This window comes from Tupaia chinensis, unplaced genomic scaffold, assembly GCF_000334495.1.
Source record: "Tupaia chinensis unplaced genomic scaffold, TupChi_1.0 Scaffold000126_2, whole genome shotgun sequence".
Lineage (NCBI taxonomy): Eukaryota > Metazoa > Chordata > Mammalia > Scandentia > Tupaiidae > Tupaia > Tupaia belangeri.
In genome coordinates, this window is record NW_006159594.1 from 318,957 (window position 1) to 338,016 (window position 19,060).

General features: G+C 37.7%; 2 gene segments (V, D, J or C); both read left to right on the forward strand.

Moving 5' to 3' along the window:
• Positions 1-6,658: 6,658 nt before the first annotated feature.
• Positions 6,659-7,940, forward strand: LOC114007103 (T cell receptor alpha variable 26-2-like). The segment is given in 2 exon segments: positions 6,659-6,799; positions 7,239-7,940. Coding segments are annotated over 2 exon segments (402 nt in total).
• Positions 7,941-16,625: 8,685 nt separating this feature from the next.
• On the forward strand, positions 16,626-17,383 carry LOC106734479 (T cell receptor alpha variable 34-like). The segment is given in 2 exon segments: positions 16,626-16,744; positions 16,993-17,383. Coding segments are annotated over 2 exon segments (348 nt in total).
• Positions 17,384-19,060: the final 1,677 nt, after the last annotated feature.

Genomic DNA, 19,060 nt, shown 5'->3' on the forward strand with positions numbered 1-19,060 from the left:
ACAATCAAGTTGAGTGTTATATAATATTTACTTAACATTTTTAAAGGATCAAAATGATTGTCTGTATTAATGAAAACATAATTTAATCATCCCACCAGTTACACAAAATTATTCAACATATATTAAATATTCACTCATAATAAAGAAATAAAATAGAAAATTAGAATAAATGAAAAAATTTTCATGTGGTAAGGGGTATGTACTGTGCAAAAAGTGAACATAGTATTTATAATAAAATGATAAGTGATTTCTTTCAAAGAATCAAAATGACACTATTTTTACTTAACAGTGTACTGGAGATCCCGCTCAGGATTAAAAGAAATAAAAGTTTTAATAATTAGAAATGAAGGAATATAAATAACATTAATCACAACTGTTATTACTGTGAAATGGACAGACCAAAATACTCTACAAATGTTACATGGCTAAATTATTTTAGCAATATAATATTTAAAATTACATGTTTTATGCAAGCAGCAAGAAATTTAAAATGAGCTTTTTAAAGAACTATTTATTTATTTAATTCCATTTATTATTATTATTTTTTAATTTGACCAGACAGAGATAGAGAGAGAGAAAGAGAAAATGAGAAAGCAAGCCTCCAGATCCAGGATTTGAACTGTAATCAACCATGTGGGAATCCAGCACCTCTATCCACCATGCCACCTGCCAGCCCAACTTTTAAAAATACAGTAAAAGTAGAATAAAAATACAAAATACCTAGAAATACACTTTAAAAATGTATTTGCACTATCTCAGCACAAAACACTACAAAACATTACTAAAAGGAATTGAAGATCTAAATAAGTGGAAGACTATGTTACACATTGCAAGATGTTTAACACAAAGATGTCAATTATCTCACATCTGGTAAATAAATTCAATGAAATCCCCACTTACATCAGCTCTGTGCATGTATGTAAATGGATGAGACAATTCTATTAAATATGTATATATAGCTATTTATTAATTTTATTATTATTTCTGGTTTACATATAATTGAGAAGTATGTTTTTGTGGGCCACAGTACAGTTTTTTTCAGGCATATAAGTCAAGAATATTCAAAACATTCTCAAAGAAGAGCAAGGAAAGAAGACTTCTACCTAGTATTAAGGGCAGGAAATTAAAACTCTGGAGATAGTATGGAGGGAGGATGGAAGAGGGGAAGAGTAAAGGGAAGGAAATCAGGGAGAAAAAAACAGAGAGACATTTATTGTTTTATTACTAGTTGTTGATAATGTGTATAATATTCTCAACTGGACTGGTCTGAGGTGTATTTCATGTTGGGTAAATTCTCTTTACAAGCCAAATAATGTATAGTGATTGAATGTTTAAAAAATAAAAAAAAAAATAATTAAAAAAAGAGAAAGAAATTAAAACTTGCTATATTTCAAAATACTTAAAATTAGTTTATTTAGTGCATGTAATTTATTCATCAGTATTGTTGGTTTTAAAACAAAATGAAATAATAGGAACAATGAGATATTGCTTCACATCAACAAAAAGCCTAAAATTTAAGAGAAAGACAATATTAAATAATGGAGGAAATTTGAACCCATTGAAAAAAGTAAGTTGTAAATTGATAATAATAAACTTAAGAAAACTATATAGCACTACTCATTTTGAAAATTTTCATACTTGTGATTCCACAATTTCACATCTGTTAATACATACATGTGTGTGTGTGTGTGTGTGTGTGTGTATTCATAGCAAAATTCTTTTTTATTCATAGCAGAATTCTTCATAATAGCCCCAAACTGAAAACAATACAAATATCCATTAATTATAGAATTAATACCTAAATAAAATCAATTCATTTATTTTATAGCAATTAAAATGAATGAGCAATCATTACACCAACAACAAAATAAATCTCACCAACATAATTTTGGGTAAAGGAAGAAAAATAGGAAGATACAGACTATCTGACTTTACTTACAGAACTTTTTTTTTGTAATTTGCTATAAGGCACTTGCTGGAGGGAGGGAAAGTGAGAAAGCACTCTGCAGGGGAATGGTCATGGCACAATCCCTCTCCTCCATTCTCCTCTCGGGATTTTGGGCACAGCACACACACACACATGCACCTAGCATGAACAATTACCTTAGAAAACATTCAATTACAGCGTTCAAAATTATTTCAATTAAACAATCAAGTAACTATATTTGGATAGGAGCAGTTTCCATCGTCTTTGAGAGGAATATCAAAAGATGTACAGAAGAGCAAGCAAGTCAGGAAGTGTTACCCTATCAACAGTCGACATAACAATAAAGAGAGGAAAAACAGAACAACTTATGTTGGAGACAAATGGGAGTTATGGCCAGACTTGCCCAGCCCCGTGCAAAGCTGGGTCAATGGTCAAGTCAATCAACCTCTTAGTGAAGAGTAGACAGCCATGGCTTTCATCAGACTTAGAAACTTCAGCAGAGAATGCAACCAGTCTAGATATTTAGCAAGGATGAGCTTTATCAACTTCAGGTCAGACAGTGGCAGCAAGGAAATCACACAGTAAAGATGTCTACCCTCAATAACAAGTTTTCTTCTAGTAAGGAAGAATCGGAAAGACTATCTGGAATCAGGAAGACACACACAAATCTTGAAATATGCAATGGTAACCAAATAGAATCATATTTCAAACCAAAAGGCACTTGAAAAATCTAAGAATAGTCTAATTATATTTTCCTTCCATTAAAAAAACCTGTTTGTACATAAAGTAAGGTAAATTACATTATTTTCCTGCATCTGACTTTCTGTATAAATTATTACACTGAAAGGGAAAGAAACCAAATTGAGCTTTTCATTAACCCAACTGACAGAAACCCAGTTACATTTTATTAGAATTATTTTATTTAAATTTGTTTACTTATTTGCTTATTTTAATTTGACCAGAGAGGGTCAGAGAGAGAGAGAGAGCAAGCTACCAGGTCTGGGACTTGAACCGCAGTTGGCCATGTGGGAGTACAACGCCCTTAACCACCACACCACCTGCCAATTCCATTCCAGTCACATTTTCTAAATGGCTCCCAAGGCTGAAAGATTTAGACCTGCAGGTCACTGTACAGCAAGGACTATAAATAATGCTTTAATTTTGTGTTGCAGTGTCTGTACGTTTCATACTTTCTTAACACATTTAGAAATTGTCCCTTTGCTTTATTGAAAAGAAGTTTAAGCGCAATGTATGTGTTTTTAGCAATCAAATTTTGTGAACCAAATTTTCTATATATAGTCCTAGAAAAAAGCAAGCATATTTTAAAAAGAAAAACCTTTCAGGATAGTATGAAAATCAAGAGAGTGAGCAGAATTCTATACTGAATAATTTATAAGGTCCTCATTCTCATTTAAAAGAGCACTCTTTAGGAGTCTCTCCTGCACTAGAAATAAGGAAATATTCTAATGCTGGGACAATGAGAGGATCTACCTCCCCATATCTGCTCCCCTAGAAAAACAACTATAATTGGTGAAAATTAAGTTTAAAATAATAAAGATTGTCTTGAGGGCATACAATACATAGAGAACATTTATTCAAGAACAACTACTGTATCTATTAATGACTGACTCTTGGGAAATAAAAGCATGTAAGACATGATATGTGCACACAATAGAATATTAGTCATCCTTGAAAAAGAAGGAAACTCTTACATGTGTTAAAATATAAATGAACCTTAGGACATTATGCTAAGTGAAACAAGTAAGCCAGTCACAAAGGACAAACACTGTCTGATTTTACTTTCATGAGTTACCTGGAGTAGTTGAATTCATAAAGACTTAAAGTAGAACGATTGTTGCCAGAGACTGGAGAAAGGGAAAGATGGGGAATTATTGTTTAATGGGAACGAAGTTTCAGATTCAGAAAATGAAAAAGTGCTATAGATGGATGGTAATATTACTTACAACACAATGTGAATGTACTTAATATCATTGTACTGTACCCTTAAAATAATAATATGATAAATAAAAGTAAATAAATAATTCTTTAAAAGAAAAGATAGATAGTGGGACCAGCAGATGGCATAATGGCTACATTGCTGAACTCCCATGTAGTTGACCACGGTTCGAGTCCCGGACTCAGTGGCTTAAACTCACGCCGGGCGGATGTGCGTGCGTGCTCAAGATCCTGAGAGGAGAATGGAGGAGAAGGGTTTGTGGCGTGGCCATCCCCCTGGGGGGTGATTTCTCACTTTATGTCTCTCTGTCTCTCTCTTTCTGGTGAGCGCACGTGCCCTACAGCAAAAACTTCTCCAATAAATAAATAAATAAATAAATAAATAAATAAATAAAATACAAGATAGATAGTAACAAGTGGTGGCAAGAATACAGAGAAATAAAACCCTCACAGTTTTGTGGAAAAGTGCACAAATTGACTTATCAGTGAAAAAGTATGGCCACTTTCGAAGATGGTCGAGAAGTCTTTCAAATATTAAAAGGAATTATGATATGATCCAACAACTCTGTTTCAAGGTGTATATAGCTAAGAGAAATAAAACATATGCCCAATACTGCCATATTCTCATAACCTGGCTTTTTCTATCCCAAATATGTAAATTGTTTTTCTTTTTTTTTTTTTTTTTTGGAATATGAATAATGAGGATTGTGTCATCTTTTTTATCTTGGCCCACATATCAGATCTTGCATTTACTTTTCCTGCTGGATATAAAAAAAAAAATCTCTAATACACACACACACACACACACACACACACATATGTGAGATTTTTGCTATAGGGCATGTGAGCTCACCAGAGAGGCAAAGACAGAGAGACACAAAGTGAAATCATCCTCCATGGGAGATGGCCATGCCACAATCCCTTTTCCTCCATTCTCCTCTCAGGACCTTGGGCACACATGCACATGTACCCGGCATGAGTTTTAAGCCTCTGGGTCCAGGACTCCAACTGCGGTCGACTATGTGAGTCCAGAGATGCAACCATTATGCCATCTACTGGTCCCTCTGTTCGATATTTTTGCTCAGTTTCTTTCCCAGAACATTAAGAGTTTTTATTTTGAAAAAGTTTAAGAATCATTTCCCATAACTTCTCCCACTCATATTAATTAATACTCACCCAACACATTATACTGAGTACTGAATCTGTGCCAGAGCCTGTGCTGCACGATGAATAATGTGAGCTTCGGGACTGCCTTCAAACTTGGGAAGAACAAGATACCACAGAGAGTAATAAGATCATTGAGGAAACACCACATGAGTAATAGTTCTAAAATCCCAAAGGGGCAAAATTCGATCTTAGACCATTATGGTCCGTGTGGGAAGCCCTTTATTGAGCTTTGCCACTAGAGGGATATAGCGTAGCTGAGGTATCTAACTTTAGATCTGAAAGACAAACCTTGAAAGATTGTGCCTGACTTGATTTTTAAAGTCAAGGAGTTCATATTTACAGTCACAAGATGGGGCTGTTACAGTTGCAAACCCAAGCTCCTTCCAGGAAGAGGGATAAATTGCCATTGTAAAAACAACATATTTTTCCCCTTTGTCATCTTCAACTTTACAATCTCATCGTCAGTATGCAGAGCTTCAAGGACACATGTAAGACCCTTCCCAAATGCAAAGCAAAGAGCTGACGGCGCATGGAAGAAGAGCAGTGATTTTTTACATAGCCCACTTTTAATTAGACAGGTAGTTGTTACTAGGGTGGACTGACAAGGTTGGTTATTGTTGCAGGGAAGGATAATTCATTGTAATTTTATTTCTTTCCTTTTCTTTAATAACTTCTTAATTTAGAATAACTAGAGAAATTCCTTCAAGCTTAGTGCTACCTCTACCCCTCTTATTAAATAACTTCATTTATTTCCCTTTCCAGATCTCTTACATCTCTTCCTTCTCTTCTTTTCTCCTCTGTGTTCTCCATGCACACTACTCCCAGGCATGGGCATGGAGAAACGTGAGAAAACGTGTCACAGCGGGACTCACGTGGGGTAGGAGGAAGTACCATTTAAGTCGCTGGCTCCTGTCTCACGCTCAGAGAAACCAGGCAATGTCCATCTAGAAAAACACTTAAGATAGCATTTCAGGAGCCAAGATGGGCAGGCAATTCAATACCAGGATATTTGTTTTTTAACCTGGGTTCTAACTTTATCTTCTCTTGTCACACTAAGCACAGCAATATTATACAACTAAAAAACTAATTGTCTTTTACAGTATCATTTGCTTTTTCATTTAAATTATGGCATATATATATATATATGTATCATTTTAGAAAAAATTATAAAAAATTTCTAACTTTTTGAAATTAAATTACTTATTACTGCTTCCGAAATTTACTTGCTCTAGCTGGGAATATGGACAGGAATTCTCTTCTCCTTACAGCACAGACCTCGACTTAGACTTCTTGGATTAAAGGGCATTTGCTTCCAGATCAATGGAGTATCAAACCAGGTAGTGGTTTTACCTTTACTGTAAATAAAAGAGGAATAATCTAGTGAATGGTTTTACTCATTCAGATACAGCCTACTTGAGTTTGAACCTTGAAAACGACCCAAATGAGAACTTTCTGAATTATGGCCAAATACTGAGAAAGCATACTTACCCTCTTTTTAAATTCACATTTAAACCTGAGGATGGAGATTGACCTGATGACGAAACCGTTCTGCCTTTAGCTGATGCTATGCTGGGAAGGAACAGAAGAGACACTTCCTGCTGCAGGGCTGAGCTGGTGGCAGCTGCTTTGTTATCTGAGACCTCCCCCAACCTAAGGTCAGACACAGATTCTGAGCTCAGAGGTTTGGAATCTCAGCTTGCACTTGAGCTATGAAGTTGGTGACAGCATGTACTGTTCTCTGGACTTTCGGTAAGTTTCTGGGCCTAAGAAAGGAAGGCTTTTGTGGCTAAAGACAAAGAAGAGATATCTTCTGCCTCTATTTCTCCAACTGTGGTTTTCCAAACTGCTGGAAATACTTTGTATCTCTGTGTGTTTCTAAAAGTCTGAGCATCAGTGATCTTATCCACTATTCACAAAAGATTCCTTGGGTCCCACAGCTTTCAAGTCTTAAGGGGTTTAGGGCTTCTGAGATTAAAGGTTAGGGAAAGTGGGCTATTTATCTCTGGTTTTACGGCTCTAGGTAACTAAGGAATAAACACCAACAATATTTCTCTTGTCTTGGAAATCATATGTGAAAAACTCTCGAGCAGCACCAAGAAAGAGAGTTCTGAGAGTATGTGTGAGCCGGCCTTTAGATGCACCAAGATGTGACAATCCAGAGCTAATCTGTTATTTCTCAACCTCTCAGGTATTATGGGTGATGCTAAAACCACACAGCCAACTTCAGTGAAGAGTGCTGAAGAAGAACCTGTGCACTTGCCCTGTAACCACTCCACTATCAGTGGAAGTGAGTACATACACTGGTATCGACAGGCTCCCCAACAAGCTCCTGAGTTTGTGATTCGTGGTCTGAAAAACAATGAGACCAATGGAATGGCCTCTCTGGTCATCGCTGCTGACAGAAAGTTCAGTATCTTGATCCTGCCCCGTGTCACTCTGAGAGACACTGCCGTGTACTACTGCATGGTGAGAGACACACACTGGGACAGACGGGGCTGCACCTGTGCAATATCTCCCCGCAGGGGAAGGGAAACAGCAACAGCCATCTAAAGAGGCCGCTGCACAAGAACGAGCAGAAGCTCAAAAGAGGAAAAAGAAAAGTAACCGAGAAAGAAGGGGAAAGAAGTAAAAAGAGGATAGTGAGGAATTCAAGGAGGAGAGGATTAATGGAATGAAGAGGCTGAGGGGAAAGAGCTAGCATTGAAAGGACTGAGGAGATTATGAGGAGACTAAGAGCCACTATTGTAATCCTGCAGTAAAAAGGAGAGGAAAATGAGAATTTGCCAGGATTATACCTTTTAGTCACATGTTGCTACCTGCGTGGGTCTCAGTAAAAAAAGTGAGAATAACCATTTGGTTGTTCCAAAGGCTTTCTTTTTGGACCCAAGGAAGGGCCTGACTCTGGCTATCACTTATTTTACTCCTTCCAAATGATCTCTCCAGAATTGAAATGAATTTCAGAAATTGATTCATTTGCTCTTCAGAAAAATTTTCTTTGCTGCTCATCTTTTGGATACAGATGATTTTTCGAAAGGAGTGAAAAAGGAACTGATATGTGGGTATTCATTTTATTTTAAACTCTATACTAAAGTATGTATCATTACACAAAAATACTCAGTGTCTCTTCCTTGCGAAAGACTCAAGGTATTACATGAATGCATAGAGTGAGCCCTGAAAGCCCAGAAATGGCTCCCCACCCCCATCCTATCTCCTCTCCAGCTCCTGTAATAACCCATTTTGGCAGTCTGAGGTGTGTCCTGACCAGCACATTCATTTTCGTTTACATGAATACTCATAAAGACCTACCCAATTTTATTACATAAATTGGATTGTATCACATATATTTTTCTTTTAATTAAAAAAAAATTGAGGTGTGTATATGTGTGGGAATGTATATAACCAGAATTATGTACAGTCCTAGAAGTTGAGTTGTCGTGCTAAAGTATATACCTTTTTTATATTTTCACAAGTATTGAAAAATTACATTCTGAAATGGCCCTAACAATCTACACTGCCAGCAACACAGCAAGGAAAACCTATTTCCTTTCATCTTAGTTAACAGTTAACACCGTTATCAATCCTTTTAGATTTTAGATAACCGAAAGTAATTTTTTTTTTTTTTGGAGAGGTTTTTTCACTATAGGGCACGTGCGCTCGCCAGACAGGCAGAGAGAGACATAGAGATAGAAAGCGAGAAATCACCCCCCAGGGAGAATGGTCACGCCGCAATCCCTTCTCCTCCATTCTCCTCTTGGGATCTTGGGCACGCACGCACACGTGCCCGGTGTGAGATCTAAGCCACCGGGTCCAGGACGCGAACCGCAGTTGACTACGTGAGAGTCAAGCGACATAGCCATTACGCTAACTGCTGGTTCCCACCTGTTTTTGGATTTGGAGAGTTTGTTGTTCATGTGCACTCGCTAGAGAAACAGAGAGAGAGAGACAGAAAGCAAAAAATCACCTCCTGGAAGGTGTGGCCACAATGCAGTCCCTTCTCTCCCATTCTCTTTTTGGGATTTTGGCTTGCATGCACATGTGCCTAGTATGAGTTTAAAGCCTCCAGATCCAGGACTTGAATCAAGGTCATGTTCGTGGGAGTACAGCAACATAATTATTATGCCATCTGCTGGCCCTGAAAGTATTTCATTGGTATTTTCATCTGCATTTTTGTAATTACTTGTGCTGCTGAACAGCTTTCCTTATGTGTTGGTCCTTGTGATTCCATTTTTATAGCATGCTGAATAGCATTATTCAAGCAGTTTCAAATAGACTTTTTCTTGTTTATTTATAAGAATTCCTTTTAATAATATATGTATCACTTTGCCTATTACATTTATTGTATGTACTTTTTCTAATATATTGCCTTTTTAATTTAATAACAAAGTTATGGGAAGAGCATAGAAGACACACATTAAAAACATGTACTTGAATGTAGAATGACAGAAAAGTATAATAAATGGATGATAAGAATACCATGTAGTTGTCATCAATAAAACATTTAATCACTTTGAATCAAGGTCAATGGGACGTTTGGGAAGTGAGAAGAATTTTTCTTTATCAATCTGGTCTACTTTCTGAGTATGGAGCATGCAAGAGGCAAGGAAATTAAATACATTCCTAGAAGCCGAATTGGAAATCCACAGAGAAGTCAAGGGAATAATGTGGAAAACCTATGCATGAACAAGTGTCTGTAGAAACTGAAGAGCAACAGTGGGCTTCCAGTCAGCCAAGCACATCTACAGGAGTACCAAGAACCTCAGCAAAAGGGAAAAAATGAAAAAGATATGTGAAGGATGACACAGCTTCCTGTCTAAAGGAGAGGGCATAATGCAACGACAGCAGCGTACAGCCTCAGAAAAAGATGCCAATTCCCCCCTTACCCTCTAAACTGCCACCGGTCAACTGGCTTCACTGAGGCATTTTGCAGGCTTGATGCCACCAATTAAAGTTCAATTCCAAAGGCCAGAAATTAGATGCATATGGGAGACTGTGAGCCTATGCTATCCAAATCAAAAGGATATTCCTACATTAAATATTAAAGGTGGGCAGAGGGAAAGCATCTGCAGAAAGTCCTCAGGAAGGGATGTGTTAGGAAAGGACTAACCCTCCAGAAGTGGCTCCTCTACCTGCAGAAGCTTTGCCTAACCTTGAAGAGTCTGCAGCTCTCCTCGAGGGAGTTAATACAATTGAGGTGACAACCTCTGCCTCAGAGGCTGTACTGGCCTGGGCCAGAGTTGCATCTGTGGCTGGAAACATGGAGCAGCAGAATCAGAGGCTGTGGAATCCTTGCAAGAGGCCTATGTTGTCAGGGTATTATGTAGTCCAAGGGAGAAGTCTCCCTGCAAACACAGGCAGTTGGAATCACCTGCAGTTTCATACTGGACAAACTTGGGTTCTTGAGAAGCAAAGGGGGAGAGTGTGTGCACCCTTCCTACTTCCGGCATACAATTTCCCACTCCCACATCTGGAGGACAATATGTACCCGAAATGTGTACAAAGGAACAAGGTCTTAATGAAAAGTCTCCAATGGGATTAGAATACCAAGAAAAGGGCACATCTATGGTTATAATTAATGTTAGAAAAGTTAGACAAGCAACTCCACAGTGCCCCAGACAGCTGAACTCTGGTCCTCCACACTGGTTGAGCTTCTTGCTGATCAGAGCCCATGCATCTGATGGGATACAGATAGTACCCTTGAACTCCCAACAGTGTCTGCTGCTTCACAGGCTGGGGTACAGAGACTATGTTTGAAAATGGAAAAGACTTTCACAAATGACCATGCATTCCAATTAATAGATGAAAAAGTTGTTCCTACTACCAAATGTCTACCCTTCTGAACTAGAAAGGACTTCAACTGTTCTTGAAGTGGGAACTTCCTTAGCAGTGCACTGTGGAAGAGTTGGGACAGGAAACTCATTTGCTTTGTGTTGGATTTTTTTTTCTCCTCAGGAAACTCATGACTTAGGAGATGTTCCATTCTGATTGTAAATTTAATAAATACAAATACTTTTTTAAAAAATATACTCATTTTGTTTTCATTTTTACTTTACATTCAATCACTGTGTATCATTATAGAATACAAAATGAATTTTCCTAGCATGAATACATGGTATATAGTCCAGTCAAAGGTATTACCATACCCATTATTATCAGCAGATAATTTTCCATTTTTGTGTCCCTTAAATTTTGGCTTCTTTCTTTTTCCTATTTATCCTCTCCCTCTCACCTTCCTCCATTTTCTACCCTCCTCCCACACTGTCTCTAGTATCCAGAGTTGCTCTCCATGGTTAATAACTGTAGTCTTTGAGTTTCTGCCATAGAGTGCAGACCTTCAGTGTATATTTAGTAGGGACATACCATGCCTCTCTTTCATAATCTGGTAGTAGGGGCATACCATGCCTCTCTTTCATAATCTGGATTGCTTTACTTAGCAATAACTCCTCCATATTCGTCTACTTTCTACCAAATGCCAGAGAAATTTACTTGTTTTTAAAAGTCCAAATGCTGTCTTATAAAATATTAGTTGAAAAATATTATAGCATCTCAAGTAACACCTGCAAGCTAACAAAATTACTAAGCCCCTGACCATTGAGTTTGAATCTGACCCTATTGACTTTTGCTGAAACTTAAAAGGGAAGGTTATAAGTGATTCATTAAAGACTACTACTCTAGCAGTGTCACAATTACATGTCAGGGCTTGTTTGCCCCATAACACTTCCATCTTCAGGTCCAGAACTCTGGGTGGGAGTGATCTACCCTCTATCCAGTTTTATAAATTATCAAGGATAGTGGAGAGTTAATAAACCAGAAAGTAACTTCACTTTCTCTGTTTTTACCCCTCTTTCTGTTCTTGTCATTTCCTCCTGTTTCTTTTATCCTTTGATCATTATCCCCATGTTATTAAATATATACTTGAAGGAATCTATTGTAATGATAAAAATAATGACTATAATTTTGACCACTGATATGCCAGACATTCTTTTAAGTGCTTTAGGTTTAAACTCTTACTTTGTTATCAGATAAAGGAATTGTGCACAGTTTACAGATGGCAACTAGATGTTAATTCTTGTTATGGTCAATAAAGGCATGCTGGAAAAAAAAATCCAAATTCAAATGCTGGCATTGTCTAGAAAAATGTAGCAAGTTTATTTATAAATTGTTACAAAGTTGCACTGCTGAAATTTCTCCACCAAAAATGTTTACTTACATTAATGCTTTTAATTCCCTCATTTATTGAATATTAAAATTTACAGACAAATGAGAATGGAAAAACTGCCAATACCTGATCTCTGCCCCGTGTTTTTCACTTGCAATCACATCCTTAGGTTCTTTTTGACCCCATGGAGAAAAATATCTAACATTCAGAACTATCAACAACAGAAAGAAGCAATAGACACATTTTTGAGAGTGAAATGTTCCCCATCAATGTGGATTCTTAAACATGTCCTCCACAAACGCAGCACACTAGCTGGATTTTTTTGACGTAATAGTTATTTGTTTGGCATGGGTAGCACACACGTTGATATTTTCAAAAAGGCCAACCAGATTGGCCTCGCTTGCCTCCCGCAAAGTACTAATAGCTGCACTCTGGAAACACAGATCTGTTTTGAAGTCCTGAGCAATTTCTCACAACAGATGCAGGAAAAGAAGTTTGCAAGTCAGAAGTTCAGTGGACTTCTGATAACAACGTCTAAATTCCTCCAGCCTTGTGTGGTTCTAAAGATCATTCTAAAGATCTATGAATGTGTAATTTCACAGAGTGTCACAGTACGAGGCCTGAAATGATGAGGTGTCTTCACCTCTCCAGTCTCCAGTAGAGGGCGCACTCTTGCGCATGGCTTTCATAGCCAGTTGTTTCCTGGGTGATTTACCGCAGGTTGATTTGCAGGATGCTTTGTACCAGCCACGGTACAGACACTCCTCACTTACCTTCCTTCTCCTTCTGCTGGAGCTCGGCGAGCTTCAGGCTGCACTGCCATTGAAGAGTGACGGCCTATAGTGTATCTATCAAATGTATTGATTCGATTTTTATCAGGGGTATTTTTATTTTCATATTATCAAATCTATGTCCTGTAAGGCACACTTTTCTCATTCCAAGTTGATAAATCAAAATTCCAATGTTTTCTTCTAATCAAGAATAGTCAGTTAGTCATCTTGTATGGACTAAGTGAAAGCCAAGCTAGGGTTTAATAAAGGGAGACAAGACTCTTGACATCAATAATAGCATTTACAATTCTGTATTTTGCCTGTAGACTGGACGCCATACAAAGAGAATTTAAAAATAAAATATAGACTCCTGGATCAAAATAATAATAAAAGAAACTCTAACTGTTTGTAATAGGTTGATCTCTCTCTCTCTCTCTCTCTCTCTCTCTCTCTCACTCACAGAGAGAGAGAGGGGTTCCCCCACTAGCTTTCCTATACCAGAGCTTATTTGGTAAACAAATTCACCAAGTATTTCAGTGACTGCTATTATTACTCCTCTTATGTAAACAGAGTGGATGTTTCTGAAGTTATCTCAGAATTCTGCTTTTTTCAATCAAATAATTCTAGTGATAGAATAACAGGTACCAAGAGATGGCATACATAATTTTGGGCAGATGATATATAAAAGAAGGTGTCATTGAGTCTTGAAATGTCCCTTAAAATGGTCTGTGGTTATCTAAATGTGACTACCAAAAGGGAAGTTTATCCAAAAAGAACGGTTGTCGTATCCTCAATTACGTCCCCTTTCCAAAATTAAGCTGTAGTCCTAACTCCCAGTACATCCGGACATAGCCTGATCTGAAGACAGGATCTTTAACAGAGACAATCGATCAAGTTAGCATGAGGTCAGCAGGGTGGATTCTAATCTAGTAGGACTAGTCCCCTTATTAAAAGGGAGAATTTGGAGATTGACACACACACTGGGAGAATGCCGTGTGAACATGAAGCTGGAAATACAGGTGATACCTATCTCGCCCAGGACAGAGACTTCTAACAGATTCTTTCCTCATAGCCTCAGAAAAAAAATAGCTTTGCTAATCATTTGATTTTGGACTTGCAGCCTCCAGGCCTGTGAGACATAAATTTCTGTTTCTTTAAAGCCAGTTTGTGGTACTGTTATAGAAACTCTAGCAAACTAACACACTACTAAGATCCTTTATCAACTAGGCCAGATCTCAGAGAAAGGTGTTCTTTTCCAACGTTAATCATTTGCCTAACCCAGAAGCTACTCAGGAAAAAATTTCCCCTCTGAAGGAAAAATAAAGTCATTCTCATATAAACAAAGACTGAGAATCCATTGTCAAATTTGCCTTCTGGTAAGTTCTAAAGGAATTTATTCATATGAGAGGAAATAATATCAGAAATAAAGAGCACAAGTAAACGGGACTACACGGCCAGCCCCATAGTGCAGGAGTTAAGAGAGCTGGATTACAAAGGATCAGCCGCAATTCAAATACCAGCCCTGGCAGCTTGAAAAATACACCAGGCACATGTGTGTGCATGCCCCAAATCCTGATCAGATGGAGAAGAGGGGATTGGAGAGAAATGGAAGCAAAGGGATTAACTGATCTTGCCCCATAGGGAGGAGAGGTGGTGTTTTGTCCCCTCTCTCCAATTGGGCCAATGATTTGGAAAAAAAACTTCACCAAAGAAGACCTGCATATATTAAATAAGTACACAAAATGCTCTTGGCATCGTTTTAGGTATAAGAAAAATGCAAATTAGAACAATGAGCTACCGCTACATATCTAATAGAGTGGCTAAAATTAAAATGACTGACCATACCAAGTACTGATGAGATTACAGAGCAATTGGAACATTCAAACATTATATCAGGAGTGCAAATGATACAACCACTTCAGAAAACAATCCTTCTGTTTCTTAAAAAGTTGAATATGCAGGTGGCGTGGTGGTTGGGATGCTGGACTTCCATATGGCCAGACCACAAGTTTGACTCTTGGACCTGGCAACTTGCTTTCTTACTTTCTCTCTTTCTCTGGTTAGTGCATGTGCCCTACAGCAAATTTAAATAATAATAATAATAAACAAAATTAAAGAAATAATTCTTTTTAAAAAATTGTAGATGCATCTATGGTATAACTCAGCAATTTCACTTCTCAGTATGAACCCAAAAGAAATAAAATTTCATGTCCATACAAACACTTACACATTAATATTCATAACAGTAACTAGGAAAATATTATAGTAATTGGAAATCACCCAAACATCCATCAACAAATGAAGCTACACTATAAAATATTATAGCAATCAAAATGAATGAACCAATAAACAGAACATGGATAAATCTGTTATGGACTGAATTTTTGTGTGCCCCCCTACTATTCATAGGTTGAAGTCCTAACCTCTGATATAATGATATTTGCAATGGAGCCTTTGGTAGGTAGTTAAAGTTGGATGAAGTCATGAAGGTGGGGTCCTCATGATGAAATTAGTGCCCTTATGAGAAGGGACACCAGTAAGCTTTCTCAATCTTATCATAGATTGCATAGACATAGCAAGAAGGTAAACTTCTATAAGTCCAGAAGAAAGTCCTTATCAGGAATTAAATGGGCTGGTACCTTAATTGTGAACTTACCAACCTCCAAAACTGTGAGAAATAAGTTTCTGTTCCTTAAGCCACCCTATCTGTGGTATTTTGTACTGGCAACCCAAGATAACTAATAAAATCTCAATATAAATATGCTGGAAAAAAAAAACAGATGAGATAGTTTATACTATGTGGTTCTATTTACATAAGACCCTAGAAAACGCATACCAGAGCTTGCCTAGTGCTGAATGAGGGTCGGGAGGATGTGATAGGAATGAAGATAGGAGGAATAGCAAAGGAGCACAAAGGAGAAGAACACAGGGAAGTATGGAGAAGATTTCCTATTTGTATACCCATGTCAAAAAATAATCACATTGAACTTTTTTAAAATATGCAATTTATTGTTATGTCAAGTGTGCCCCAATAGTTTTTTTTTAATAATAGTATGTGCACATAAGATAGAAATAGAGATAGTGGCACCTTAGAAGGTCTTATCACACTACAATCCTCTTCCCTCAGCCCTCCAGTTCCTCAGGACCTTGAGTGCCTGTCTGTGCACTCATATGTTTTCAAACCAACCTGGAGTTTTAAGCTCATGGTCAGTCATATGGCTTCCAGCCTTGCAGGGCATCATTTTAGGCATAAGGAAAAATGCACTACACCATGCCACAGCAATGGGACCTCGGTAAAGTAGCTTTTTAAAAGTCTGTAAATAAAAGTACGCTGAGTTAAATGTTGAAAAACAATTACTCTGTACTGTAGGAAATAGAATTTTTCACTTCCTCTTAGTTATAAAAAAATACTTTCTCAAGCATGTCCAAGTAGTAAGATTTTCCATATCTCATAATAAACAGCATACTGTAGTACAATAAATAGAAGTACCTCATTTATGTAATCTCTAGAAGTCACTTTATTCAACAGTTCTCATTTTGGCCAAAGGGTGGCAGTGTTTGGAAAGTATTTCAGTTAGGTTTGTGAAGTTCTGAACAAATAGGAGCCCAGGTGTGGTCTGTGATTGGTGCAGACCTGTGCACCAGTACATTCAATTCTGCTAGGGAAGTCCTTTCAGAAAAACTTGATTTGGCTGTATTTTCTAAAGAACCAAGGGATGGAGACTCTTCTTCAAATACTCATAGTGATCTTGGGGTTGCAGGCACCATGTGAGTACGTGGTTAGTCTGAAACTTGCTCGGGTATCTCGGGTGACAACACCCAAAGGCAGAGACTGACTCCTGTCTGGGGATGTCAGAAGGCCCTCTTGAGAGCCAAATAGGTGTTGAAAAGTGGACAATATTCTGTGTTCACGCTTCTGCCTGGGGAACATGGGGAGAGGGAGAAACATCATCTACTACACCAAGAAAATCTCAAGAGGGTCTTCTATATTTTCTTTACATTGTCTCTTTGATCAGGGGTCTGTAGCCAAGAGCTGGAGCAGAGTCCTCAGTCACTGATTGTCCAAGAGGGAAAGGAGATCACCATAACCTGCAATTCATCAAAGACTTTGTATACCTTACACTGGTATAGGCAGAAGGATGCTGAAGGGCTCAGCTTCTTGATGATGTTACGAAAAAGTGGAGAAGAGGAGAAAAGTCATGAAAAAATGACGTTCACATTGGATGAGAAAAAGCAGCGAAGCTCCCTTCATATTGCAGTCACCCGACTCAGCCACTCAGGCACCTACTTCTGTGGAGCAGAAGCACAGTGATGTTCAGACCTCCTCGGGCTATCCCCAAACCTGCAGCTGAGTCACAGGTGCTCTGTTGACACAGGATGCTTGAAGATATTTACTATAACAAGAAACCTGAGAATGATGCAGTTGTCTCATTGCAAAAAAAAGGGGGATGGGGGTAAGGATGATACAAGGGGAAGCTTTATCATTAATCCCAAATGTAATTTGACGTTATTGTCTGGGTAATTATATTTCCTTTAAGTATGTAGAACATCAAAGGGGGATGAAAATAGCATGAATTTCAGTGACTCATTCAATAATTGTGAATGAAGGTTGTGACTCTTTTGTCCCAAGGAACTTCTTTCTTTTCTGCTATTCAGCTACCTTGTTAATAGGAAGAAACTCTGAGACATTTATTGGGTTCTTTGTGGCATATTAAGGCTGTGCATGAGTACTGGAATAGCAATACTATCACACACTGACATATTTTTTTCTAAGTTTATGTTACAGAAATAAATGAATAGATAGATATGTGGGTAAATAAATGATATATAGACAGAAGATGTCAGAAGATGATAGACAGATAGATAGATGGATATAAAGAAATAGATGCATAACGCATAGACTGGCCTCCACTTCTCTTCTGAATGCACTTTTCATTCATAGTTGAGTCTCAGTATTTCCCTGGTTACTTTGAATTATCAGCTTGAAAAATTGCTTCCCACTTTACCTCTCTATGAAAACATCAGATCTTACCTTCATCTTCCACTTCCACACCCAGTATAGTCCTGGCCCAAAGCAAGTGTTTAAAAGTACTAATTGAATAGCCGATAAGAATAAAAGTATAGAAAAAAACAATCCACATGTTTCTTAGAGAGGGGAAAATGTTCCGGAGAGTAAATAGGCAACTGTAAGTCCCAGTTCTGCTTCTTACAACACATGCGATGTTAATTCAGTAACTTTAACTTTCTAAGTCTCTATTTCCCATCAATAAAATTGATACGATCGGGGTCAGCAGGTGGCATGGTGGTTAAGGGTGCTGGATTCCCACACAGCTGACCGCGATTCAAGTCCCGGACCTGGTGGCTTGCTTTCTCACTTTCTCTCTCACTCTGTCCCTCTCTGGTCAAATTAAAATAAATAAATGAATGAATAAATAAAGTTAAATAAAATAATTATTTTAAAAATGGATACAATCATGCTATTTTATTCGTGTATTTTTTGTTAGGATGAAGTAACATTATGGATTGCATTTATTAAGTATATTTGCATACACATAGTGACATATATCATATATATATATGATACATACATACATATATCTGGGATGGGACCCAAATCTAAGCACGAAATTAATTTATGTTGCATATAAACTATATCCACATAGACTGAGGGTCATTTTATACAATATTTTTGTATTGCAGTGTTTTGACTGTGACCTGTCTCATGAGGTTAGATGTGGAATCTTCTACCCATGGTGTCATGTTGGTGCTCAAAAAGTTTCACAGTTTGGATTTCAGACTTTTAAATTAAAGACACTTAACCTGTGCAATAAAATCTGTGTGAGGCTGAACCATTGGTCAGAGACACCAATATAACTAAAGTAATCAAGATGCAGACCCAGGGTCATGCTGTCAGACACAGATGAAATGAATGCCTCATCCCATAAACACTTTGTAAAACAGGGGATCTGACTTCCCAGATCACAGAGACCAGCAGATCACAATAAGGGTAGAAGAAAATCACCATCTCAGGACCAGCAGTTGGCGTAATAGCTATGCCACTGGACTCCCATGTAGCTGACCGCA